We start from the raw sequence: 27,384 nt of genomic DNA, 5'->3' as shown, positions 1-27,384 counted from the left end.
TGTAATTAACTCTATATAACATTAGAATAAACCCAAATAAACATAAAGTCAGCGGTCAGTGAGAGTGTCTACCTGTAATTAACTCTATATAACATTAGAATAAACCCAAATAAACATAAAGTCAGTGGTCAGTGAGAGTGTCTACCTGTAATTAGCTCTATATAACATTAGAAAAAACCCAAATAAACATAAAGTCAGTGGTCAGTGAGAGCGTCTACCTGTAATTAACTATATATAACATTAGAATTCACCCACATGAACATGAAGTCAGTGGTCAGTAAGAATGTCTACCTGTAATTAACTATATATAACATTAGAATTAACCCACATGAACATGAAGTCAGTGGTCAGTAAGAATGTCTACCTGTAATTAACTATATATAACATTAGAATAAACCCAAATAAACATGAAGTCAGTGGTCAGTGAGAGTGTCTACCTGTAACTAGCTCTATATAACATTGGAATAAACCCTGATAAACATAATGCAGTGGTCTGTGAAAGTGTCTACTTCTAATTAACTCTATATAACATTAGAATAAACCCAAATAAATGTAAAGTCAGTGGTCAGTGAGTGTCTACCAGTAATTAACTCTATATAACATTAGAATAAACCCACATGAACATGAAGTCAGTGGTTAGTAAGAGTGTCTACCTGTAATTAACTCTATATAACATTTGAATAAACCCTGATAAACATAACATCAGCGGTCAGTGAGAGTGTCTACCCTTAAATAACCCTATATAACATTAGAATAAACCCAAATAAATATAAAGTCAGTGGTCAGTGAGAGTGTCTATCTGTAATTAACTCTATATAACATTAGAATAAACCCAAATAAATATAAAGTCAGTGGTCAGTGAGAGTGTCTACCCTCAATTAACTATATAAAAGTAGAATAAACCCAAATAAATATAAAGTCAGTGATCACTGAGAGTGTCTACCTGTAATTAACTCTATATAACATTTGAATAAACCCTGATAAACATAAAGTCAGTGGTCAGTGAGAGTGTCTACCTGTAATTAACTTTATATAACATTAGAATAAGCCCCAATTAACATAAAGTCAGTGGAGTAATGAAGAGTGAACTCTATTTGTTTATATTTGAGTTATAGTGGATGATCCAATTGGCTATCAATCAGATAAGCAGCTTTAGGATGCCTAAAGACTTCTGCAGAGTCCTGAAGCTGGATGGCTCCTGCATCCTCAGCTTCTCAGGTCCTACACTCATAAAAATAAAGGTGCTCCGAAGGGTTCTTTAAACGATGCCACAGAAGAACCAGTTTTGTAAAAGAGATGTATGTAAGAAGAACCTTATGAAGGCTTAAAGTGAAGAAGAAGCAGTTTAAAGATTCGACACTCTCACATTTCTTTTACAGAAATGGTTCTGATCTTTATGGGATCCGAAACAGTGAGGTTGGTTCTGGAACCCAGCTTAGATCCATCGTAATATGGATATATTAGCGTTGGTGTTGATACTGGGCTTTGATGGCAGTCTGAGTTGCACTGAATGATTTAAATGTGTACATCAATTAAAACACCAGTACTGTCCACTCAGATCTCCAAAATGGCGACTTTACAGGAGGAGGAAAAACGTTCATTTTAATGAAAGTCATCGTGAATGACGTTGTATTCCTGCACTTTTTGGAGCATTTCTATTGGTCTTTTTATCATTAAATGTTCCACACACAGCTGCGACATTCATATAATGTCTAAAAATTCTGAAAAAAAAAAGAAAAGAAGTACATATCGTCTGCGTCATGAAAAGAAAATCATTTTTACAGAAGAAGAAAAAGCTTCCTTACTTTCAATGGAAGTCAAGCTAAATATGTTTAATTCCAGGTCATTTTGGAGAATTTCTATTGGTCCATTCACCATGAAATTCTGATACAGTATAAGTGTAATTTCCTGTAAAAATAATTCACATATTTCAATCAAGTAAATGTTCTTTAAGTTCAAACCTGTAATTAACTCTATATAACATTAGAATAAACCCAAATAAACATAAAGTTAGTGGTCAGTGAGAGTGTCTACATGTAATTAACTCTATATAACATTAGAATTAACCCAAATAAACACAAAGTCAGTGGTCAGTGAGAGTGTCTACCTGTAATTAACTCTATATAACATTAGAATAAACCCAAATAAACATAAAGTCAGTGTTCAGTGAGTGTCTACCTGTAATTAACTCTATATAACATTAGAATAAACCCAAATAAACATAAAGTCAGTGGTCAGTGAGAGTGTCTACCTGTAATTAACTCTATATAACATTAGAATAAAATAATAAAACCTGTCTCTAGGAGTTACCAGTTTAGTAGCTTTTATTCTTGGTCTTTTTAGTTATCCAGTCATATTGCAGCTGAAGTTCTGCAGGTTTTCTCTAATGATTGACAGTCTGGACGATGAAACGTCCTTCTAATGTTGTGTAGAAGTTTGCAGCCTTGCTCTGTTTCTCTGTCAGGCTGATGTGGATAAAGCGGTGGAGGCCGCGAAGGCGGCAATGAAGAGGGGCTCTCCGTGGCGAAGGATGGACGTGTCTAGCCGTGGCCGGCTACTGCACAAGCTGGCGGATCTGCTGGAGAGGGACCGTACCGTGCTGGCCGTAAGTGGAAACAGTAGGCTAATCTCCCCGGCCCTCTTTACGCCTGTCTGACCGCGTCCGTCAGACGCTGCTGCAGGTGTGAGTATTGGCAGCGAGGCTTCAGTCTGAAGCTGCTCTGTAACGACGGGAAAAAAGGACAGTCATGAAGGACAGACAGTGAGAACGTTCATTAGCACTGTGAAGTCCAACATTCTGAACCTCTTAAACTGCAGGACTAGAACCATCACGTTCTAGATAAGTTTTAATTACCCAGAAAACAACACTGTTTTCGGTCAACACTCTGAAAAAGGGGTTCTTCAAGGGTTCTTGAGAAAAAAACATTGATTCTATGTAGAACCACATTGTTATAAAAATGGTTCTTCAAGGGTTCTTTAGAAAAAGCACAACTCTAAAGGGTTTTTCGAAGAAAAAACATTGATTCAGTACAGAACCACCTCATTAAAAAAGGTTCTTTAAGGGTTCTTTAGAAAAACAATAGTTCAATACAGGACCACAACCTTAAAATGGTTGTTTAGGGGTTCTTTAGAAAAAAAACATTGATTCTATGTAGAACCCCAGTGTTATAAAAACGGTTCTTTAAGGGTTCTTCATAAAAAGCACAACTTTAATAAAGGATTCTTCAAAAAAAATAATACATTCAGTACAGGACCACAACCTTAAAATGGTTGTTTAAGGGTTCTTTAGAAAACAAATATTGATTCTATGTAGAACCTATGAAGTGTTCTTGTAGGGTTCTTAGAAAAAACACTGATTCAGTACAGAACCACCTCATTAAAAAGACAACTTGAAGGTGTTCTTCAAGAATTCTTTAGTGAAAAGCACTGATTTTATGTAGGACCATGACTTTAAAACGGGTTCTTTAATTGTTCTTTAGCGAAAAAAAAGAACCACGCTGTTGGTTCTTCAAGGAAGCTTTAGTAAAAGCATTGTTTCTATAGAGAACAACACCATTAGAAAAGGGTTCTTCATGGATACACTCTTCAGGAGACAGTGATTCTGTGTAGAACCACACCTGTAAAAGGGTTCTTAATGGATTTCTTAGCTAAAGCATTGGTGTTATATTGAATCTCACCCACAATAAAGGTTCTTTAAGGGTTGTTTAAAGAAAAGCAGTGACTCTGTGTAGAACCATGTCCTTAAAAACTGGGTTCTTTCAGGATCCTTTAAGAAAAGGTGACAATTCTATGAAGAGTCACATCCTTGAAAAGTTTCTTTTTTTTGGGGTTCTATACAGAACCCAAAAGAATCATTTGAATGCACAAACAGTCTTCATACATAAGGAAAACCTATTGTGGATCGTTCCTCATAGAACCCTTTAAACAGTGGTTTAATGTAGCACTATATTTCAGTACTATATAGAACCCAGAAAACAATGGTTTGGTTCTGCATAGAATCAATGTTTTTTATGGTTATGGTTCTGTACTAAATTATTATAGTTTTATTTCTTCTTGAAGAACCCTTTTAATGAGGTGGTTCTGTATTAAATGAATGTTTTTGTATTAAAAGAAACCTTTACAGAACCCGTTCTGAAGTTGTGGTTCTACATAGACTCAGTAATTTTTCTAAATGATCCTCGAAGAACTCTTTTATAACAGTGTGGTTCTACATGGAATTAATGCTATCTTCCAAGAACTCTTAAAGAGAACCCTTTATTTAAGGTTTGGTTCTACATAGAATCAGTGCAATTTTTTAAAGAACCCTTAAACAATCGTTTTATAATTGTGGTCCTGTATTGAATTATTGTTTTTCTAAAGAACCCTTTGAGGAACTCGTATTAGCATGTAGGACCTTCTGTAGACGTTGTAGAGATGTTCTTTAAATAAAGCTTTAGAAGGTTCTACCTCCTCGTACAGCTCCACCCAGAATGGGTCTATAGGGAACAATGTGTCTCCATTAGTGCTTCATAAGCTTCACCACGGTCTCCAGGTTCTCCAGCTATTACTCAGACTGTTGTGCAACTGTTGCTGTAGAGAGCAGCCAGCTCCGGTTCTGAAACGGCACTGGCAGGAAAACAAGATGAAATCATGGACAAAATTTCTGCTTACACACACACACACACACACACACACAAACACACACACACACACAGTTATACCCACACAGCATTAATTTTATGTAGAACCCCACTGTTATAAAGGGGTTCTTCAAAGGTCCTTTAGAAAAGGGATGAATTCAATACAGAACCACATTCTAAAAAGGGTTCTTCAGAAAAAGCATTGATTCAGTACAGACCCACACATTATAAAAGGGTCCTTCAATGGTTCTTTAGAAAAGGCATTGATTCTATGTAGAACCACTATAGGTTCTTCAAAGATTTATATAAAAAAAACTAAAATTAAATATAGAACCACCTTATTAAAAGAGTTCTTCAGGGGTTCTTTAGAAAATCATTGATTCAGTACAGACCCACATTTTATAAAAGGGTTCTTCAGGGGTTCTCTAGAAAAAGCATTTACCCTAGGTAGAACTAAAGCGGGTTCTTTGAAGGCTTCTTTAAAAAAACATTAATTTAATACAGAACCACTTCATTAAAAGGGTTCTTCAGGGGTTCTTTAGGACAAAAAACAACATTGATTCAGTACAGACCCCACACCTTATAAAAGGGTTCTTCAGGGGTTCTCTAGAAAAAACATTGATTCTAGGTAGAACCACCATGGGTTCTTTGAAGGTTCCTTTTAAAAATAGCATTAATTTAATACAGAACCACCTCATTAAAAGGGTTCTTCAGGGGTTCTTTAGAAAAAAAACATTGATTCAGTACGGAACCACACATTATAAAAGAGTTCTTCTGGGGTTCTCTAGAAAAGGCATTGATTCCAGGTAGAACCACACAACAGGTTCTTTAAAGGTTTAATTTAATATAAAACATTGATTCAGTATAGAACCAAACATTATAAAAGGGTTCTTCAGGGGTTCTCTAGAAAAAGCATTGATTCTAGGTAGAACTAAAGCGGGTTCTTCAAAGGCTTCTTTAAAAAAAACAAAACATTAATTTAATATAGAACCACCTCATTAAAGGGGTTCTTTAGAGGTTCTTTAGGGAAAAAAAGCAACATGGATTCAGTACAGACCCCACACCTTATAAAAGGGTTCTTCAGGGGTTATTTTTAAAAGAGCATGAATTCTATGTAGAACCACAACAGGTTCTTTAAATGTTTATATAAAAAACATTGATCCAGTACGGAACCACACATTATAATAGGGTTCTTTAAAGATGCTTTAGTGAAAATCTCTGATTCTATGTAGAACCATGACTTTAAAACAGGTTCTTTAAGGGTTCTCTAAAAGCTAAAGATTTAAATAAAAAACAAACAACATCCTTTAAAAGGGTTCCTCAAGGATGCTTTAGTAAAAATAAGGGTTCTATATAGAACACTATTAGAAACACACACACACACACACACACACACACACACACACACTCACACACACACACACACTCACACACACACACACAGTACAGGCAGTTTCCTATCTGCCTACGTTCTGCAGTGAGCTATTTATACTGTAACCTATGTGGCGTCGGTTATTACCCAATCATTCTGCCAGATCCGATCAGCGCTCACACTTGTGAATGAAATTTTACAGATGTCGGAGTCGTAGTTGGAGACTGCTAATTGCAAACATTCCCCATAATCCCACAGCGGAGTCGAGCTAATCACAATAACTCCAATTACTGTTCAGAAAAAGCCCAATGTAAAAAAACAGAAAGGTTCAGTAATTTGGATCAGATGTTTCCAGGCTGCTTTCTCCTTATCAACACATCAGCAGGCCTTTATGTAGTCGATCAAGGACTGTTGTAGCTGAGGGTGAAGCTGGGATCAGGCCGGGTGGGGGCTGAGGGGGTGGTGGAGTGGGGTGCTGACTGGCTCTCCCAGGGTTTGTGAGCTAGGTGAACAGAAATGCTGCAGCACACCGGTGGTCCATTTCGGGTTCGGCAGATTTGGTGGACGCCTTGTTACTGGAGATAACGAGCCGATGGCAGATTGATCGACCGAATGATCGGCCGATTGATCACTGTAATCAGACTGGGTTGTCCTGAAACTCATGTCAGCTCTTAAACAGTGTCTCTTCTCTCATCTCTCCCAGCGTGATGTTTTGGGGGTCTGGACTTGTATTCAATGTTTGCCGTTTTTGCATAAAATGAGCTTTTCCAGAGCTTTTTCTAGAGTTGTGGAGTTAAAGGGAAATTTCACTGAGCTTTCAAACTTTCTGCATAATTCAGTTGTCGGGATAGAAATACTTGCTCAAAGTGGATTAGGTGTGAAATGGTTCATTGTGGAGATACTGACCAACTTAGATGTCGATACAGTGATGGTGAATGTAACCAGGCGTCAAGTGCCGTGAATGCAACACAAATATAGCCAATTTGTTTACCATCCAAACCCAGTTCTAAACGCAGTGTTGACGATGGTTAAAGAGTGGGAAAATCAGAAAAAATACATTTTAATCAGGGTCTATTTTGCCTTAGAATTCTCTGCATGTACCAATTCACTAAGTGTGTATTTAAAAAAAAATTATAAACGTTTTTATGAGGGAGCTTTAAGAGGGATTAAAGTCTTTAGGTGTCCGATTCTATTCAAAAGTGCTGAGAACAATTCTAACTGGGAACATTTCAAAGCTTTATTTTGGGACTATTTTGCCTTAGAACACCCTGCATATATCCTACCCCTTTGAATATAAAAAATCTATATTTATTTAAATAATAAATTTATTATTTAAAAAAATAATACATAATTAAAACTATATGTATAGTTATATATGTATATATTTGTTAATATAATTATATAAATATTCATATTTCTGTGAACAGTTCTGAATTGTGCTGAATTTGTTACTTCTCCATTTCCAGACCATGGAGTCGATGGACAGTGGAAAGCCCTTTCTGCAGTCGTTCTTCATCGATCTGGACGGAAGTATCAAAACGCTGAGGTACTACGCTGGCTGGGCTGATAAGATCCATGGCAAAACCATGCCAGTGGGTGAGTGAGCAATTAGCCATATGCTTAATGGTGCATGCCTGTAGAAAAATCTGTAGAACCTGTCAACACATCATTAATATGTCCACAAATACGTCCATAAACATTTGTAAACATTATGAATGCAGGTCAGTAAATCTATTTTTATATATATATATATATATATATATATATATATATATATATATATATATATTGCCCTCGGGCATCAGGCAGTGTATTCATAACCCATTGGTGAATTGAGCTTTTAGAAAAGCCCTGAAACTCCTCAGACGTCTGCTTCACCATTCGGTGAGTCTCCTGAGGTCAGAAATGCGCAAAACACGGTGAAGTGGTGAGAACGCAGAGACTGCGAGCTGCTTACACCGATGAGCTGCTTGCAGTGGGTGGGTGGATTCCCTTTTAGTCCTGGGTGGTATCTCATCCCCCCTTCTCTAATTCTTCCTCTCCGCCAGTGTTCCTGTCACTCCAGGAGATCCAATAGACAAAACAAGCTTCCCTCTTTCCTCCTGATTAGATTCAAATAAAGCGTTAAAAGACGAAAGGGCCCGGAGCACAAAGGGAAAAGGAAGAGGCTCTGATCCTAATCACTGAGGTGCAACCGCGAGGGCCACGGCCGGGCAGGAGGAGCAGCCGATCAGCACCTGGCTAAAGCCACTCAGTCCAGACACACACACACACAGACACTTAAAAAAACGCTTAAAGAGCTTCATTTAATGACAAAATTTACTCAAATGATGTCAGCATATTCTCTATGTCCTGCAAAAAACTCATATCTCCAAAACAGCAGCTTTACAGGAGAACTCCGGCTCATTTTAGAGCGTTTCTATTGGCCCGTTCGGCATGAAATTCTGATGCAATGGAAAGAACAACAGTCAGATTCACATTTTGGAGTGAAAAGCTGAAAGAGAATGGAGATACAAGGTTTTCCAGACAGCGACAGCCTCCACTTCACCTCATGATCAGTGTGTGTGTGTTCTAGCTCTCTGCTGATTCTGTGTATCCTAACCTGATGTTGGAGCTACACGATGCTTCAGCTGTTGCTCGTCACTCCAGCAGTGACCTCTGCAGTAGGTCCAGAGGCCGGGCTGGCACCCACTGGTTTATTGGGTCTTATATTGAGCTCCTGATCAATTCTAATACACGCTAGATGGGCTTTCGGACAGTTGATTGAATCAGAACATTAAAAAAGAACATTAAACCTTTTTGTCATCAGAATAATCTGACCCGAACCTGTTAGTGCAGAACGCTAACACGACCGAAACGTAGGTCTGTGATATTACTTTAACTTGCGGTTAAATAAAAATTGTAATGATGTCATTCCATTTGATTAATACAGAAAAATGACAGTAATAACTCTTAACTTTTTAAAAAATAATAAAGAATAAATGAGTTTTATACAGATTGTTGAAGATGGTAAAATAGTGGCAAATCTGAAAACGTACGTTTTCCTTGGGGACTATTTTGCCTTAAGAATACCCTACATATATCCCTCCACCCTCCACTACGAATAACATATGAATAAATCTGCATATTTTAGACTAGAAAGTTCTCAAAGCTCTGGTGCAACATTGTCTAAAGGATCAAGCAGTGGAATCCTAACCGCTTGGTGTAGGAACTTTCTCATGTATATGTAAATGAACATGTATTTAATGGAAGTTTGAATAATGTGGAGAATTAACAGTAATAACTCTCCACTTCTGAGGCTTAATGAAGAAAAAAAAAACCCGTGATCTTTAGGCGCGCACCACCTTGCCCCCCCCCCCCCCCCCCCAACACCAAACCACTCATCCGCCATGTAAATGTAACCTTTGATAAGCATATCGGGGAGATCAGTAGAAAAGGGCCGGCGGCCGATGCCAGGCAGAGATGAGCATTGTGGGAAGGGAGTCACCGTGTCTGTAATCCCGCCGACACACTGCTGTGTGCAGAAACCGGAGAAGGTCAGGCCGCTGAGAGGTCTGCTCCAGCAGATTAACAGGCGTGGCTCCTTCATATCCGTGCGGGGGTGACACCTGAAATGTCATGCATGTGCGTGCGGGGTGATCTTCCAGAAGAGAGGGTGGCGCAGGTGGAGAGTGACGAGGGCGACGAGGGTTCGGTTACACTCATCTAAGGTTCGCTGGCTCTGATTAGGAGTTCATTTATAAGCAGGTTCACTTTGATTACTTTGGTTATACGGTAAAGAGAGAGAGAAGCGATTAAGGAAAGCAGAAATTCTGTTAATTCTGTGAAATATATGTTAATTATTGATATTCTGCTGTTTAGATCAAGCAGTCTATCTACTAACCTACCTGTCTATCTGTCAACCTAATTATCTACCTGTCTGTCTACCTATATGCCTATTTGTTTAGCTATACACCAACAAAACTACCTACCTACCTTTTTACCCACTTACCAACATATATAACTAACTACCTATCTATCTACCTACCTGTCCACCTACTTACCTACCTACCATTCATATATACCAACCTATTTACCTACCTGTCTATCTACCTATGTACCTATTTGCATATCTGTTTATATACCAACATAACTACCAACCTACCTATTTACCCACTTACCGACATATCTAACTGTCTACCTACCTGTCTACCTACCTGTCTACCTACTTACTTACCTACCATTCATATATACCAATCTGCTTACCTACCTGTCTATCTACCTATGTATCTATTTGTGTATATGTTTATATACCAACATAACTGTCAACCTATCTATCTACCTACATGTCTACATACCTGTCTACCTACTTACTTACATACCATTCATATATACCAACCTACTTATCTACCTGTCTGTCTACCTATGTACCTATCTGCATATCTGTTAATACCTACCTATCTACTTTCCCACTTACCCACATATCTAACTGTCTACCTGCCTATCTACCTACCTGCCTACCTACTTACCTACCTACCATTCATATATACCAACCTACTTATCTACCTGTCTATCTACCAACCTACTTACCTACCTCTGTACCTACCTACTATTTACCTACCATTCATATATACCAACCTACTTATCTACCTATCGATTTTCCAACATATGTACCCACCTATCTATCTACTTTCCCACTTACCTACATATCTATTTGTCTGCCTACCTATCTACCTGCCTATTTATAGACAACCTATAAACCTACACTGCAGATCTACCTGTCTCTCTTCCAACCTATCTGCTGGTGTATATATTCTACATTCTTGCCTATCTATCTGCTTATCTATATACCACCAAAATTACATACCTGTCTATCTACTTACCCACTTACCAACATATCTGTCTACCTACCTGTCTACCTACGTGCCTACCTACCTACCTACCATTCATATATACCAACCTACGTATCTACATATCTATCTTCCAACCTACTTGCCTACTTATGTACCTACCTGTCTGTCTGCCATTGTATCTGTCTGGTTATCTGTATAGCAACACAACTACATACCTATCTATCTGCATGCTTACCCATCTATCTACTATTCCACTTACCTTAGCCTGTTTAGCTGTCTATCTTCCAACTGATCTATATACTGACATACCTACCTATCTCTCTACATTCTTGCCTATCTAGCTATCTGCTTATCTATATACCAACATAACTACCTACCTATCTATCTACTTACCCATGTACCAACATATATGTTTATCTACCCATGCCTACCTACTTACCTACCTAGCATTCATATATACCAACTTACATATCTACCTATCTATCTTCCAACCTACTTGCCTATCTCAGTACCTACCTACCTATGTACCTACTCTTCATATATACAACCTACATATCTATCAACCAGCTTGTTCACCTATCTCTCTTCCAACCTATCTGTCAATCTATACACCAACATATTTGCCTGCATATCTATATGCTTACTTACATACCTGTTTGTCTACTTTCTTGCCAACACAACTCCGATCTATATACCAACATAACTACCTACCTATCTATCTACTTTCCCTCTTACCAACATATAACTGTCTACCTACCTACTTACCTACCTACCAGTCATATATACCAACCTACGTATCTACCTATCTATCTTCCAATCTACTTGCCTATCTCTGTACCTGTACTCTTCATATACACCAACCTACTTATCTACCTATCTATCTTCCTACCTATCTTACAACCTACATATCTATCTACCAGCGTGTTCACCTATCTCTCTTCCAACCTATATTCCGATCTATACACCAACATATTTACCTGCCAATCTATATGCATACCTACCTGTCTGTCTACTTACCCACCTGCCTACATATCTATTTGTTTACCTACCTTCTAACATACCTACGTATCTACTTATCTATCTACCTACAGACCTACCTACCTTCCTTTCTATCTATCTATCTGTCTGTCCATCCGTTCATCCATCTATCCAAACTATACGTCTAAAACCTTATAGGCCCCTGTTTCCAGTGTTTCTTGCCATAAAAGAAACACTTTTGGTTCCATAAAGAACTGGGTTAGTAAACAATATTTCTGGATGCAAAGAACTCTTTGTAGCACCTTTACTCTAATGTGTCAGAATATCATGATGAATGGGCCAATAGAAAAAAAGTCCTGGAATATTTTTTATACAGACTTCTATTGAAAGTCAAGAAGGCATTTCCTTCTCCTGTAAGGTAAGGTTACTTCTTTGGAGATGCGAGCTTTTGTTTCCGACAGCGCTGATATCCTGAGGAGTTTGGCTTCCTCGGTCATACCCGGGGCTCATGTGAGGGAGGTGGTGGTAAATCACCCAATCTAAGTGGCATTCACCAGAACAGTGGTCCAGCTAGGAGGCGATGTGGTAAAGCCTTACCGCTGGCAGGATACCTGAGAATCAGGGAAAGGGGAGCCCTGTGGACAGCAAACAAAGATGTGCATGCAAACCAAGAGCTTGAACCCCTGCCCAAACTTCTCACACACCTCGTCATGCGTTCCTTTGACAGCAGCTCCGCTAAGAAGAAGAAAAAAAAAAGAAAAAGAGAAAGCGCTAGAACGTATACCTGCTTCTTGAGCTGAGCTTTGTGCGGCCTATTGAAGAGAACACTGTGAGGGTTTTTCTTTTCAATCTTTTGTCCTTGATCTTTGGTTTTGGTGACCACATCCAAAAGCTGGCCAGAGAAACAAAGGTTGCGTATGAAAGGAATGCTCGGTGTGGTTGCTGTGCTTACTCACTCCTCATTTTCATTTCCCAACAGATGATAACTTCATGTGCTTCACCAAACACGAGCCCGTTGGTGTGTGTGGAGCAATCATTCCAGTAAGTATGTGTGACTCCCCTGTTTATCACTATTACCCTGCACATGTGGCGCTCGGCCTTCGGACAGAGCGCGGACAGTCGCGATCGTATCTGTACACAGTGGGCAGGAAATCGGAGAGGAATGTTCGGGAGGTGTTTCTGTTAGGCAAATCCACAGATTAGACCTCAACACATCACGCCCTCCATCCCTCACTATTTCACGACAACATTTACCACCAGTTCTTAGTTATTACCAAGTAATGTGTAATTACTCAATAATACACAGTGGTTAGCCAATATATCACAGTTATTAAGGCAGTTAGTGAACACTCCATAGTCCATATTGAATAATTCAGAGTGGTTAACAAATTATTCAGAGTATTTATCAGATCATTTGTGATAATTAGCAAACTGTTCATAGTCCATACTGAAAAAATGATAATGGTGGGTGAAGAAATCAAAGTAGTTTATTTGTAGTAGTTAGTGAACAATTTCTAGTCCAGTCTAATTTATAATTTGTAGTAATTAACAAATAAATCTCAGTAATTATTTGTAGTGATAAGTGAACCATTTATAGTCCACATTAATAATCTTAGCGGATAAATCACAGTAGTCAAGTCATTTGTTGTAGCTAGTGAACAAATCATAGTCCTCACTGAATAATTCATAGTGGTTATCTTAAGTATTCAATAATGTATGAATAAAGTTTGTAATAATTAGTAAACTATTTGTAGTCTATGCTGAATAATTCATAATGGTCAGCAACTTTTTAGAGTAGTTATCAAATAATTTGTAGCAGTTACTGAACAACTCATATTCCATATTGAATAATTCATAGTAATTAGCAAATAAATCTCAGTAATTATGTAATCATTTGTAGTGATTAGGCGAACTATTTATGGTCCACATTAATAATTCTTAGTGGATAAATCACAGTAGTCAGGTCATTTGTGGTAGGTAGTGAACAAATCATAGTCCTCACTGAATAATTCATGGTGGTTAGCAAAGTATTCAATAATGTATATAATAAAGTATGTAATAATTGGCAAACTATTTGTAGTCTATGCTGAATAATTTATAATGGTCAGCAACTTTAGTAGTTATCAAATAATTTTTCATGATTAGCAAACAATTTATAGCCCAAACTGAATAATTCATAGCGGTTAGAGAATGAATCAGAGTAGTTATCAAATTATTTGTAGCAGTTACTGAACAACTCATATTCCATATTGAATAATTCATAGTAATTAGCAAATAAATCTCAGTAAATATTTAATAATTTGTTGTGATAAGCGAACTATTTATAGTCCATATTGAATAATTCATGGTGGTTAGCAAAGTATTCAATAATGTATGTAATAAAGTATGTAATAATTAGCAAACTATTTGCACTCTATGCTGAATAATTTATAATGGTCAGCAACGTTTTAGAGTAGTTATCAAATTATTTGTAACAGTTACTGAACAACTCATAGCCCAAACTAAATAATTCATAGTAATTAGCAAATACATCTCAGTAATCATTAAATATTTGTAGTGATTAACTCATAGTCCATACTGAATAATTTATAATGGTTAGCAATAGCTATCAAATCATTTGTAGCAATTAGCAAAAAAATCATAGTGGTTAAATAAATCACTGTAGCAATCAAGTCATTTGTAGTAGTTAGTAAAAAATCATAGTCCTCACTGAATTATTAATAGTAGCTGTCAAATACTCGGTCTACTTCAAATTAGCTTCTGTAATTTACTGGCTTAATCAACAGTGGTTAACTAATGATAGTCAGTAAACCATTTATAGTATTTGGTAAATCAGTAATGGTAGATACTCAATAATTTATAGTGGTTAATTAAGAAATCACAGTGGTAATAAAGCATGTGTAGTAATTACTAAATGATTACTATAGCAATTCATAGTAATTACTATGAATATTGAATAATTCATAGTAAATTTAAAATAATTCAGTGTAGCATGGCTAGTATTCTGGTTAGCCAATAAATGACAGTAGTAAAATAATTTGAAGTGCCTATGGAATAATTCATATTTACTAGTGAATAAATCAGCAGTAATAAAACAACTTGTAGTTGCTGAATGATTCATAGTGGATACTTTAACTTGAATTATAGTTAATTATAGTGCTTATTAAATAAATTACAGTGTTGTTTTGTAACAGTTAGGAAAAAATCACAGTATTCATCAAATCATTTGTTGCATTGAAAATAATTCATAGTGGATACTGATTCATTCATTGTAGCTACTTGTAGAGTCATTTTCAACATTGAATAATAAGCATGTGGTTTAAGGGGTCATACCAGCATAAGGTTATTTTAACACTGGTGAAGAATTTGTAGAAGTTGTTAAAAAAAAAAAACTGGAGATACTGAATAATTTACAGTGGTTAGTTATAAAATAAAATAATACTATTTAATAATAATATTTTTAATCATAGTTGTAATAACACATTTGTAGTAATTACTGAACGATGCATAGAAGATACCTAATAATTCATAGTAAATACAGAATAATTCATACTAGCTGTGAAGTGGCTTGTATTTCATAGTTTTACAAATAATTGTTCAGCTTTGAGGCCTCATATAATGCAACATTAGGAGTGCATGGAAGCTTTTATTGCAAAAATACGAGCAGCTATTTAAAGTATTCTGGAGAAACTCAATCCCATGTGTGTGTGTGATGGTGTGGAGAGATGGTGGGTGCATGTGTATGTGTGTGTCTGGGCGTTTCCTAGACTGATCTGTAACTGAATCTAGACAGGCGTTGGCTATAGAGGACAATAGCACTATAGAGACACGCCATCAGAACTAGTTCACAATACTGGATTAATGCTTTACATATTCGAGCCAGAACATGGGAGCACTTCATTTTAAGGAACGCAAATTAAGAGAGATTTTAGGTTATTGGTCTTTGCTTAATGTAGCCTGAATTAGACATTCCTAAATACTTCATAACTGGAGTTCTGTTATGTAAAATCACTAATAATTACATTGTAAATTGCAATAATGCACAATAAACACTTTGTTACCACCCTGTTATGCAAATTATTGAGCATGAATAATCACAGATATGTACATGGTTTTAGTGAGTAAGTGCTGCCAATTGCACACTAATAACATGTACATATCTGTGATTATTCATGCTCAATAATTTGCATAACAGGGTGGTAACAAAGTGTTTATTGTGCATTATTGCAATTTACAATGTAATTATTAGTGATTTTACATAACAGAGCTCCAGTTATGTTCTAATAAAGGTTATTAATTCTAATTATTCAGATTCTAAATAGCAGAAGTTGTTTATTTATTAAATCATTTTTTTAATAATCATTAATACATCAAAAAGTGTTCTATATTCTAAAGTGAGGTTCTACTCGTCACTAGTTAGAGACTTAAAGCACTAAATAAGTATTAAATGAGTCAGTTTGCATCACAGATTGAGTCTTTATTCATTGAATTTTGGATCGCAAAAACAAAATCCCTGTTATGTCAGTATGAATTCATAACAGTCCATACAGGAGTTCAGATTTTCAGTGATTGGTTCTTTAAAAAGGGTTAAACTAACATCTCTCCAGCTGGCATGTTGTGTAGCATACAGTTCAGGTTCTTAAGGTTCAATTCATCACTGATTACAGACTAACCAGCACTAAAAAGCTTATGTAACAGGGTGGTAACAATGTGCATATTGGGCATTTTTGCAAGTAATAATGTAGTTATTGGTGATTTTCTCTCAACAGATTTCCAGTTATGATCTAATGCAAAAAGGTTTAATGCATAGATCTTTTAGAAATATGTAATTCAGGCTTTATTGAACAAAAATCAAGACTTAAAATACAATTTCTTTTTTAAAATGTAAAAAGAAAATTAAATTCAAATGGACTTTTAAATGAAAATTAATTTTTGAACTGACTTTAATTTATAAGTTTATAAGTTATATTTTAAACAAATTGAATTATTTTTGTAACTGTTATAAAAGTTTAATTTTAATCTAAATTGAAATTTTAAAGATTTTCCTCGAACAGAAATATAATTTTAAACAAATAAAAATTTTTATCTGAAGCTTGAATTAACAACGTTTTGATCTGAAATTTGATTCCAAACTGAAATTGATTTTTGAACTTTAATGTAGTTTTAAACAAGTTCGGACTGAAACTGAATTGTGGAATTTACTCATATCATATTTTTCACAGGAATTTTTATTTTGCTTGGAGTTGAAGTGTTTGTGCCAGCTCACTTTCGCAGTGGTGAGGTAATGAAATGCCACACATGGACTAGTAATTTGATCCTGATCTGGGCCTGTATTTAATCCTTCGTCCCTAAAGCTTAATCCGAGCATGCATTTTCGCGTAACGTGGAATTTCTAGGGAATGTTTTTGATGAAAGCTGCAAATCTACCACAGCGCTGATCTTTGGGTTTGATAAGAATGAACTAACGCGAAAAGCTTTTGTTTGAGGATTTTCTCGCGTGGCTCAGATGCTGATCTGCGGCGTATCAGGTTTCTGACATTGATGTCGGTGGAGGCAAAAGAAAACCACTCATATTCGCTTACGTTTGGAGTGCTGCAAAGAAAAAAGGTCCGAGCGTATGGCATCTCCAGCTGTCGTCTGGCAACAAACACGGCAGAACTGCTGTCAGAAATGGGAGATTATATCATAAAACTGTATTTCATACTGTAGGACTGTGGGTAATTACCGAAGGCCCTGCTGGCGCAGCGTGAGCATGACTCACCCAGAAAGAAAAACAGGAAGTTCGCTCTCTCCCGGCGCCCGAACACTCCAAAAAAGTCTATCCTTTCACTGCCTGCATCCCGAGAGCTGTAAAAGTTAGCAGTGTTGCAGCTGTAAACATGTAATTCGCAGGGTTTTAATGGGAGGTTTCATGAAGCCCGGTGATTAGATTTGCCCGTTTGCCCTCACACTTTCTTCACTGTGAGGGGTCAGTGAGCCCGATGTGTGAGTGAGCCCCATTATTTCCAGAACTACCTGCATCCAGAATTCCTGCTTTTATTACAGTGACATAATCAGGCAGATCCTCGGCACCAGGAACACCAGATAGTCTGCAGAGATCGTCTTAGACCATGGTCTTAAACCATCTTCATTTAGTTTAGAGCTTCATTTATAGCAGTTACTCTATATACTCTTATACACTGCGGTTGTTTCCTTCATCTTTGCTTTATGAGTAACGTGGGGGGAGTTCTCAGGCCTGTAGATGGTGGTTGGTGTAGTGAAGTGGCACACTGGGGATCGATTCCCTGGTCTACGCGCTACACCAGTGTAACGTGAGTTACCCGTACGTTGCTCTGGATTCAAGCCCCAGCTTAATATGATTGTTTAGAAATTTAAATATTAAATATAAATATTTTAGCATTTTTTGGTTCTACTTGGAAATCTCTATTTTATCTGATTTTTACAACATATTTATTTTAATATGTTGTAAATAAAAACTCAAGTTATATGAAGAATGATGATATTATCAGAACCTGACTTTTATACTGAAGTTGAAATTAGAACTAGAATTTAATTTTATATTGAAGCTGAAAATTGAACTGGAATTAAATTTCGAACTGAAGTTGAAATTTAAACTGGAATAGAATTTTATATTGAATTTGGAATTTGAACTGGAATTGAATTTCTTACTGAAGTTGAAAATTTAACTAAATTTAAATTTTATTATTATTTTAATTTTATTCAAATTTAAACTGATTTTTAAATTCGAATGGACTTTTAAATTAAACATTTTAAAGATTTTTGAACTGAAATTCAATTAATTTAAAACTGTTATATATGTTATACTTTAAACAAATTGAAATGTTTTTTACTGAAGTTAAATTTTAAGCTAAATTATAATTTTAAAGAAAATTTTTGAACAGATTTCATTTCAAACTGAAATTGATTTTTGAACTTTGAAGTTTGGACTGAAAATGTATGCACCTTTATGGATCGTGAATTATTTTTAAGGAGCAGTGTAAAATCTGAAATATAGTAAGGAGCTCTGTGGTTGTAACCGTCACATCTAATTGAATCTTTCAGATTCAGATTCGTCCATAACTCCATATTTCTGGAACATGGTGCTGCCCAACATAATCGTCTAGTTCTGTGGAGTCCCTCATGCTTACCCAGTTTAATACCCAGGGGAGACTGTAAAAGAAGTGCTACTATTTGGTGTACCTCAGCTGGGTCAGCGCTGTTGTCCTTAATATACCTGCCCAGAAACTGCAGTGGGGAATTAGGCCAGCATGGCTAACCTGGCGCCTTTACACAGATGTTTATTAATGTCCCAGTAAATGGAAACGGAATAAAGGGAAAGAGAGTAAGGGAAAGCTGCAGACACGGTTAGGCTGCATGTTTTAACACTGTCTTGTGTTTACAGTGGAACTTTCCTCTGCTGATGTTCATGTGGAAGATAGCGCCGGCCTTGTGCTGCGGAAACGCAGTGGTCATCAAACCGGCCGAGCAGACACCCCTGACAGCGCTGCACATTGGAGCACTTATCAAGGAGGTGAGAACAATAATTCAACGTTTTGTTCAAATATTCCCCCAAATGTAGTCAGTCAGCCGAGACATGATGTCTGAAGTTCAGACATGGTCAGACATGGTTTGATGGTCAGACATGGTTTGGTGTCTGAAGTTCAGACATGATCTGGTGGTCAGACTTGGTTTGGTGGTCAGACATGGTTTGGTGTCTGAAGTTCAGACATGGTCAGACATGGTTTGGTGGTCAGACATGGTTTGGTGTCTGAAGTTCAGACATGGTCTGGTGGTCAGACTTGGTTTGGTGGTCAGACATGGTTTGATGTCTGAAGTTCAGACATGGTCTGGTGGTTAGACTTGGTTTGGTGTCTGAAGATCAGACATGGTCAGACATGGTTTGGTGGTCAGACATGGTTTGGTGTCTGAAGTTCAGACATGGTCTGGTGGTCAGACTTGGTTTGGTGGTCAGACATGGTTTGATGTCTGAAGTTCAGACATGGTTTGGTGGTCAGACATGGTTTGGTGTCTGAAGATCAGACATGGTCAGACATGGTTTGGTGGTCAGACATGGTTTGGTGTCTGAAGTTCAGACATGGTCAGACATGGTTTGGTGGTCAGACATGGATTGGTGTCTGAAGTTCAGACATGGACAGACATGGTTTGGTTTCTGAAGATCAGACATGGTCAGACATGGTTTTGTGGTCAGACATGGTTTGGTGTCTGAAGTTCAGATATGGTCAGACATGGTTTAGTGGTCAGACATGGTTTGATGTGTCTGAAGATCAGATATGGTCAGACATGGTTTGGTGGTCAGACATGGTTTGGTGTCTGAAGTTCAGACATGGTCTGGTGGTCAGACTTGGTTTGGTGGTCAGACATGGTTTGGTGGTCAGACATGGCTTGGTGTGTCTGAAGTTCAGACATGGTCAGACATGGTTTGGTGGTAAGACATGGTTTGGTGGTCAGACATGGTTTGGTGTCTGAAGTTCAGACATGGTCAGACATGGTTTGGTGGTCAGACATGATTTGGTGGTCAGACATGGTTTGGTGTCTGAAGTTCAGATATGGTCAGACATGGTTTGGTGGTCAGACATGATTTGGTGTCCGTTCTGTAATCTCCATGTTTGCAGTAGCTCTTGCAGTAGCCGTTCTATTGTATTAGCACTATTAGCAGCGCCGTGGCTGCTCAGGTAACCAGCAACCTGAGGTAACCTCTTTTAGAGGCTGTGAAAACTCCCACGTAAACCTACCAGACCGCTCTGTCTGTTTTGAAGATGAATATATTATATTTACAGGGACGGTCGTGCAACACGCTGATTCCATTTACTAGCATATTTCACCCCTTTCCACTCAGAAACACCACTGCTTGCTTAAGGACTGCTGCTTTAAACTAGGAGTTTTTAAGGTTACTAACCACAGTGTATTACGTATTAACTCTGAAACTAATATAGAAATATATCTACGTTAGTTCTGTATTTCTAAGAGGACAATTGGGCCCTTAGAATGCATTATCCCCTCACCCCTGCATCTGGTTAAGCAAATACACACCGAAAAATGATTAAATTGAATATCTGCTTTTAAATTGAGTCACACGGTTCACGCAAGGCCACTTTACTGCAATCCGATCCGTGCCGCTTTGGTTTGAAGCCACAAACACAGCCCAGAAAACAGCCGTGAAAAAGAAAGAAAAACAGGTGTCAGACTGATGACTAAGAAGGGTTTCAGTGTACCTAATCTTTTGGGGCATGAATAATACATCAGTACGCCAGCTGCAGGGAAGCACAATAACACAGATTTTACATAATTAAAGCTACAAGATTTCTGTGAAGGCCAGACCTTGTAGGTACTGGGTGAGAGCACTGGGCTCATGGAAATGTCACACAGTCCTAAAACCTTTAGGCTGGGGAGCTCCTGAGTGGCACAGCTGTCTAAGTGCTGGCCCTGTTATTATGTGGAGATAGTAGGTTTGATTCCCGGTGATGCCACAGTCGTCCGTGGCTCGGAGTCCCAGAGAGCATCACTGGCCTCGCTCTACTTAGCTCGCCACTTAGCATGCTAGCCAGTGCTAGCGTCTGTTGCTGTTCTCCAAGCTCCAGTGGCCATGGGTTAGCAACAATTTGAGAACATGGTTCTCAAATGGCACGGCCTTCACTCTCTCTTTGCACAACCACTTAGCATGATGCTAGCCAGTGCAGATGGATATGCAGAGGATTTGCTAGCCAAGATAGGCTTCACCCTTTCAGTATTGGTAGCATTGTGTGACAGAGGGTCCAAGCTAGTCTAAATGGCTAATTTAGGAAGAAAAATGAAGTCAAATCCAAAATAAAAAATATATAAATAAAGGTTCCTAAACGGTTCTTGGCTTAGCTAAAATCTAGCCATATGCAAGCCACAACTTAATAATTAATGTACTTAGAAAAGAACTGCAAACACTTTTACATTAGAAGTAAATGGGCACTAGCGTCAGCCATAGCCAGCCCAAGCCTTCATAGGGCCCTATGCAGATTTTTATTTGGGGGCCCCTATACCACCAACCTCAGCACCAGATGCTTCATCATTTCATATGGAGAGAGATATTGTGCAATACGCCGAAGCGCCCGGACCTTTATTGACCACCCTAGCGGCACAAATCTGCATTTGCCCAACAGATGGCAGCAGCCAACAGCAGGGATTGATTAACCTAGTGTTGGTGTGCGATTATGAAAATAAATGAATATACCATTTTAGGGGGCCCCCTGGTGGCTTTGGGGACCTAAGCGAGCACGTCATTTGAGGATACCTTGGGCCGCCTCAGACGTCTTTGATTGTCCAGGGTAATCAATCAAATGCTACAGATGCAGCAGATGGAGATAAATTATTCTGAAGCATGGACCACTGAAAGATTCTTTAATGGTAGAATTATGGAGCTCTTTTGGTCTCTCTTCTAGGTTTAACCCTTTTTTTAATTGACTACATTCTCCACCTATGGTTGAATCAGGTTGGCTCACCAACACCTTGGAAAGGGAACGGCGTCTTTGTGAGCATTACCTCTCACACTGGCAGGCTGCTGCTTGTCCGGTGGGCCGGTTTGTTTTGACCCATTCACAGCACTTGTAGACCATTAATCAGTTTACTCTCGGCCTCCATAGAAAAGCTCTGGTCTTCAGTGATTAGGTTTTTCTCTCTGATCATTCCTAATGTTAGCCCTTGGCTTTTCTTCTTGTTTCTGTGCCATGCAGGCTGGTTTTCCTCCTGGAGTGGTGAACATCGTGCCTGGGTTTGGCCCAACAGCAGGGGCAGCCATAGCCAGCCATATGGGCATTGACAAAGTGGCCTTCACAGGCTCTGTAGAGGTAAGGATTACTTGTGTAACTGCCTCTGACTCCTCTGCCTGTTGTTGCTATTGACCTAAATGTCCTAATATTGATATTGATTTGACTTGTCCTATCATTGCCATTGACCTAAACTGTCCTATCATTGCCATTGACTTCAACTGCCCTATCATTGCCATTGACTTCAACTGTCCTATCATTGCCATTGACCTAAACTGTCCTATCATTGCCATTGACCTAAACTGTTCTATCATTGCCATTGACTTTAACTGTCCTATCATTGCCATTGACTTCAACTGTTCTATCATTGCCATTGACCTAAACTGTTCTATCATTGCCATTTACCTAAACTGTTCTATCATTGCCATTGACTTCAACTGTCCTATCATTGCCATTGACTTAAACTGTCCTATCATTAACCTAAACTGTCCTAACATTGATATTGACATAATTTGTTCTTATTGCTATTGACCAAAGCTGTCCTAACATTGCAGTTGGCTTAAACTATCCCATCATTACTATTGACCTGAATGTCCTAACATTGACATCATTTGCTTTCTTATTGCTTTTGATCAAAACTGTCCTAACTTTGCTATTGACTTTAACTGTCCTATCATTGCCATTGATCTAAATGTCCCAACATTTACATTAACTTAAACTTTCATTTCATTGTAATTAACTTAACTTGTTCTAACATTGCCATTGACCTAAACTATCCTAACATTGCCATTGACCTAAACTATCCTGGCATTGCCATTGACCTAAACTATCCTAACATTGCCATTGACCTAAACTATCCTGGCATTGCCATTGACCTAAACTATCCTAACATTGCCACTGACCTAAACTATCCTGGCATTGCCATTAACCTAAACTATCCTAACTTTGCCATTCACCTAAACTATCCTAACATTGCCATTGACCTAAACTATCCTAACTTTGCCATTCACCTAAACTATCCTAACATTGACATTGACCTAAACTGTCCTAACATTGACATTGACCTAAACTGTCCTAACATTGCTATTGACCTAAACTATCCTAACATTGCCATTCACCTAAACTATCCTAACATTGACATTGACCTAAACTGTCCTAACATTGACATTGACCTAAACTGTCCTAACATTGCTATTGACCTAAACTATCCTAACATTGCTATTGACCTAAACTATCCTAACATTGACATTGACCTAAACTGTCCTAACATTGCTATTGACCTAACCTATCCTAACATTGACATTGACCTAAACTGTCCTAACATTCCTAGTGACTTTAACTGTCCTACCATTGGTCTAAAAATGCCCCTTAACATTCACATTGACTCAAACATTGTCCTATCATTGCCATTGATTTGTTAGATCATTGCTACTGGAGGAAAATGTGCATTTGTCCATCCTTCTGTCCATCAGTCCATCTAAACTATCCAAAAACCGCCATTGACCTAAATTCTCTGACACTGGCATTTATTCAAACAGCTGTAACACTGCAATAGACTTAAACCGCTCTCAGGTTCTCTCTCAATTGTCCACTGTCCTCTTTGTGTTTAGGTGGGTCAGCTGATCAAAGAGGCAGCGGCGAAGAGCAATCTGAAAAGAGTGACTCTGGAGCTGGGAGGGAAGAACCCCTGCATTGTGTTTGCTGACTCAGACTGTGAGTGATGTGGTTCTTTTACAGTCCTGTTCTCAAACAAAAGGAACCGACAAATCTTATCTGTATCTGCTACGAGAAAAGCGAGATATGAATGATAGGAAAAGGTTCGATTTGAGGACTGAGGGATAACTACGTTTCAAACTTCCAGAACGTCATAACGTGAACTTTTTTTTTCTGTGCTACTCTTTGAAGTCCACGAGGTCTAATGATAAAAGGAAAGGGGGCGGGGTGAGAAAACATCATGAGACTGTGGAATAGTATTTCGCCCTTCCTGCTGGGGTGTGGTGATGTCATCAAACAGCCGAAAAAGCGCTAGAGGCGTCTTCGTACCTTACGAAAATGCTACGATGATTTAAATACGGTGAGAAGTTGCAAATCTACAGGAACACAACTCGTGACCTTCACCCTCTGGAGTCTATGAGGGCATCTTCTCCATTTTTGCATCTTCTTAAATCAGCCCTTAAAGCTTCGCTTGCCTATAAGATAATCCCCACATGTTTTATATGAAGCTCAGCTCTCTCTATAATGCCAGGTGCCGGTTGGCGGCTAGCGGCTAGCCTAAAGAGGGCTAAAATAGGGCCCTCTGTCTTAAACAACGAGAATCTCCATGTAGAAGGTCTATGTAGTCTCTCGCACTGTTGATTTAGTTGTATTGCGACACATGGCAACCTCTGAGAAGCTCATAGTAAATATTTGCTTGCAGAAACTTCCAGGCTTAAACCAACAGTTTGAATGATCGCAGATTTCCTTGAGATGAGTCAGTCTGGTTTCAGCCGCATCTCCGCAAACACATGTTCCTCTATCTGAGTCTGCAGTATGTGCTCTAGAACCAGCTTGAGCGTGGCATGCTTTCACTGGAAATGAGTGTATAAAGAAATTATATAAAAAAAAAATATTATTTATGAATTAATTTGTGAAAAATGTTATTTTTTAGATGATAAGATGATATTTCATATTCGCCATCAGTCATAACATTAGCACCACTGAGAAGGTGAAGTGAAATACATAGATTATCTTCATCTACAGTGGCTCCTGACTGTCGGGGGGGGGGGGGGGGGGTAACAGACCAGCAGTCTGTGATGAAGGTGTTGAAGAAAACAAAATTGACTAGAACCAAACTGTGATGTTCTAGACAACTGGGTCTAGAACATTAGGCAGGTCTTGTGGGGTGTTCCCTCCCGATATGCAAGCTCCAAGGCAGGATCCCAGGGTCAGGGGTACCTAAGGTTCATTGATGCTGTTTATGGGACGTACAGGACTTAAAGGATCTGCTGCTCAAGGTGGTACTAATGTTATGGCAGATAACTGTATATTATGTAGGTGAATTACATAAAAATAATTAGCATAATAGAAATTGAATGAATTATCCAGACTGTGTAATGTGTGTGTGTATGTGTGTGTGTGTGTGCAGTGCAGTTAGCAGTGCAGGAGGCTCAGAAGGGCGCGTTCTACAATCAGGGTCAGTGCTGCACGGCTGCGTCCCGAGTGTTCGTAGAGGAGCGTGTGTATGACGAGTTTGTGAGACTCAGCGTTGAAAGTGCTAAGAAGATTGTAGCTGGAGACCCCATGGACCCCAGAACTTCACACGGACCTCAGGTGCGACCCGGGCCAAGACTTGTCTTCTGCTTCTTGAGTTTAGCACTAGAGCTACAAGGCTAATGTTGCTAAGAAGTGGTTATTACATGCACTATATGTCCAAAAGTATCTAGACACGTCTTCAAATTGGTAATGAATCAGCGGCCCTATTGATCAATAGAATGGGATGCTCATCGTCCAGACGCACATCCAGGGGTGAGCTGCCAATACAATCAAATCCTCCTCACAGCAAAGTTCAAACATCTAGGGTAAAGTAAAGCCTTTCCAGGATAGTAGAGGCAGGTCTCCCTGTTAATACTGGATGAAGAAGGTGTCTGCAAACATATGGACATGTAGTTCTCTCCTCAATGCACCTGCAGATGGGAGATTTCCATCAGTCCTTGTCTTAAAATAATTTCGTTTCCATACCCCTCCCTCGATGTGTGTGCAGATTAACCAGCAGCAGTTTGAGAAGATCCTGGAGCTGGTGGAGAGTGGGAAGAGGGAGGGAGCTAAGCTGGAGTGCGGGGGTCACGCAGTGCAGGATAAAGGCCTGTTCATCCAGCCCACCATCTTTTCCGACGTCAAGGACCACATGCGGCTCGCGAAGGAGGAGGTAGAGCACATGTTATGTGGAAATAGGCCGAACTGGTGGAGAGCCACCTAAAGCACTGCCCAGTTATTTGTAATGTTCTGCCCTCTAGTGGCCGGAGTATGTAAGTAAGTGAAAGATGTCTCACTTTTGCTGTAGATATCTTTGCGAGATATCGATTGATCCATTGATATTGATTGTGAAGGGCTTATAGCATGGCCGCAGGAATCCTGTATGGAAGGGGTGCAGAGTTGGGGTGGAGTTAGGACAATTCTAAGGGCCTGTGACTGAATTTTTTTTTAAATAAATAAATAAATAAATATATATATATATATATATATATATATATATATATATATATACTCAAATATAAAATAAAATGTAATAATAAAATTTGTATGGCAATATAATAACAATATAATATAACAATATAATAATATATATATATATAATTTAATAATACATAAGTTATAATGAGTTTATTTAGCCTGTTTTCTATCATATATATGAGGCACAATACAGGCCGACCAGTCAGAACATAGCTCATTAACATATATCTGTTTTAAATGTTTAATTCTGAAGAATAAAAAGATAAAATGGAAAAAATTTTAATTTTGAGATTTCCGTAAACCCACACAAACTTCATAAGTGCATGTAAAATGAAAAAAAAATAAATACAACGAAAATATAGAAATGACATTTTATGAATATTTTATAATGTGTTAAATCAAATAAACGCTGTGTTTTCATAGGGTTGTATTTTTGTCATTGTGTATATGATTTTAAATATGAAGCATTGTAAATTGTGAATTTGTGCTTCTGACTGCATTTATAGTCAAATATCACATTTTAAATCTTTCAGGCTTCTATTTCAATAATATTCAGTAGTTCTGTAAATGTTCGTGTTATAATAATGTAAATAATGTTTATTAATATTGTATAACTGTGT

At 38.1% G+C, this 27,384-nt stretch overlaps 1 protein-coding gene across 1 annotated transcript in view; it reads left to right on the top strand.

The window, feature by feature from the left end:
* The window catches only part of aldh1a3 (aldehyde dehydrogenase 1 family, member A3), a 33,025-nt gene that overhangs the window by 818 nt on the left and 4,823 nt on the right, over positions 1 to 27,384 (top strand). The window contains exons 3-10 of the mRNA XM_072659878.1: positions 2,465 to 2,605; positions 7,458 to 7,587; positions 12,781 to 12,842; positions 19,204 to 19,332; positions 22,523 to 22,636; positions 24,166 to 24,268; positions 25,680 to 25,864; positions 26,295 to 26,459. Of these exons, the coding sequence (XP_072515979.1) occupies positions 2,465 to 2,605; positions 7,458 to 7,587; positions 12,781 to 12,842; positions 19,204 to 19,332; positions 22,523 to 22,636; positions 24,166 to 24,268; positions 25,680 to 25,864; positions 26,295 to 26,459 (1,029 nt within the window). The remainder of the gene's footprint in view (positions 1 to 2,464; positions 2,606 to 7,457; positions 7,588 to 12,780; positions 12,843 to 19,203; positions 19,333 to 22,522; positions 22,637 to 24,165; positions 24,269 to 25,679; positions 25,865 to 26,294; positions 26,460 to 27,384) is intronic.

This window comes from Salminus brasiliensis, chromosome 17 (assembly GCF_030463535.1).
Source record: "Salminus brasiliensis chromosome 17, fSalBra1.hap2, whole genome shotgun sequence".
NCBI lineage: Eukaryota > Metazoa > Chordata > Actinopteri > Characiformes > Bryconidae > Salminus > Salminus brasiliensis.
Note: the sequence above shows the minus strand (reverse complement) of the source record. Positions and strands in the feature narration are given on the sequence as shown.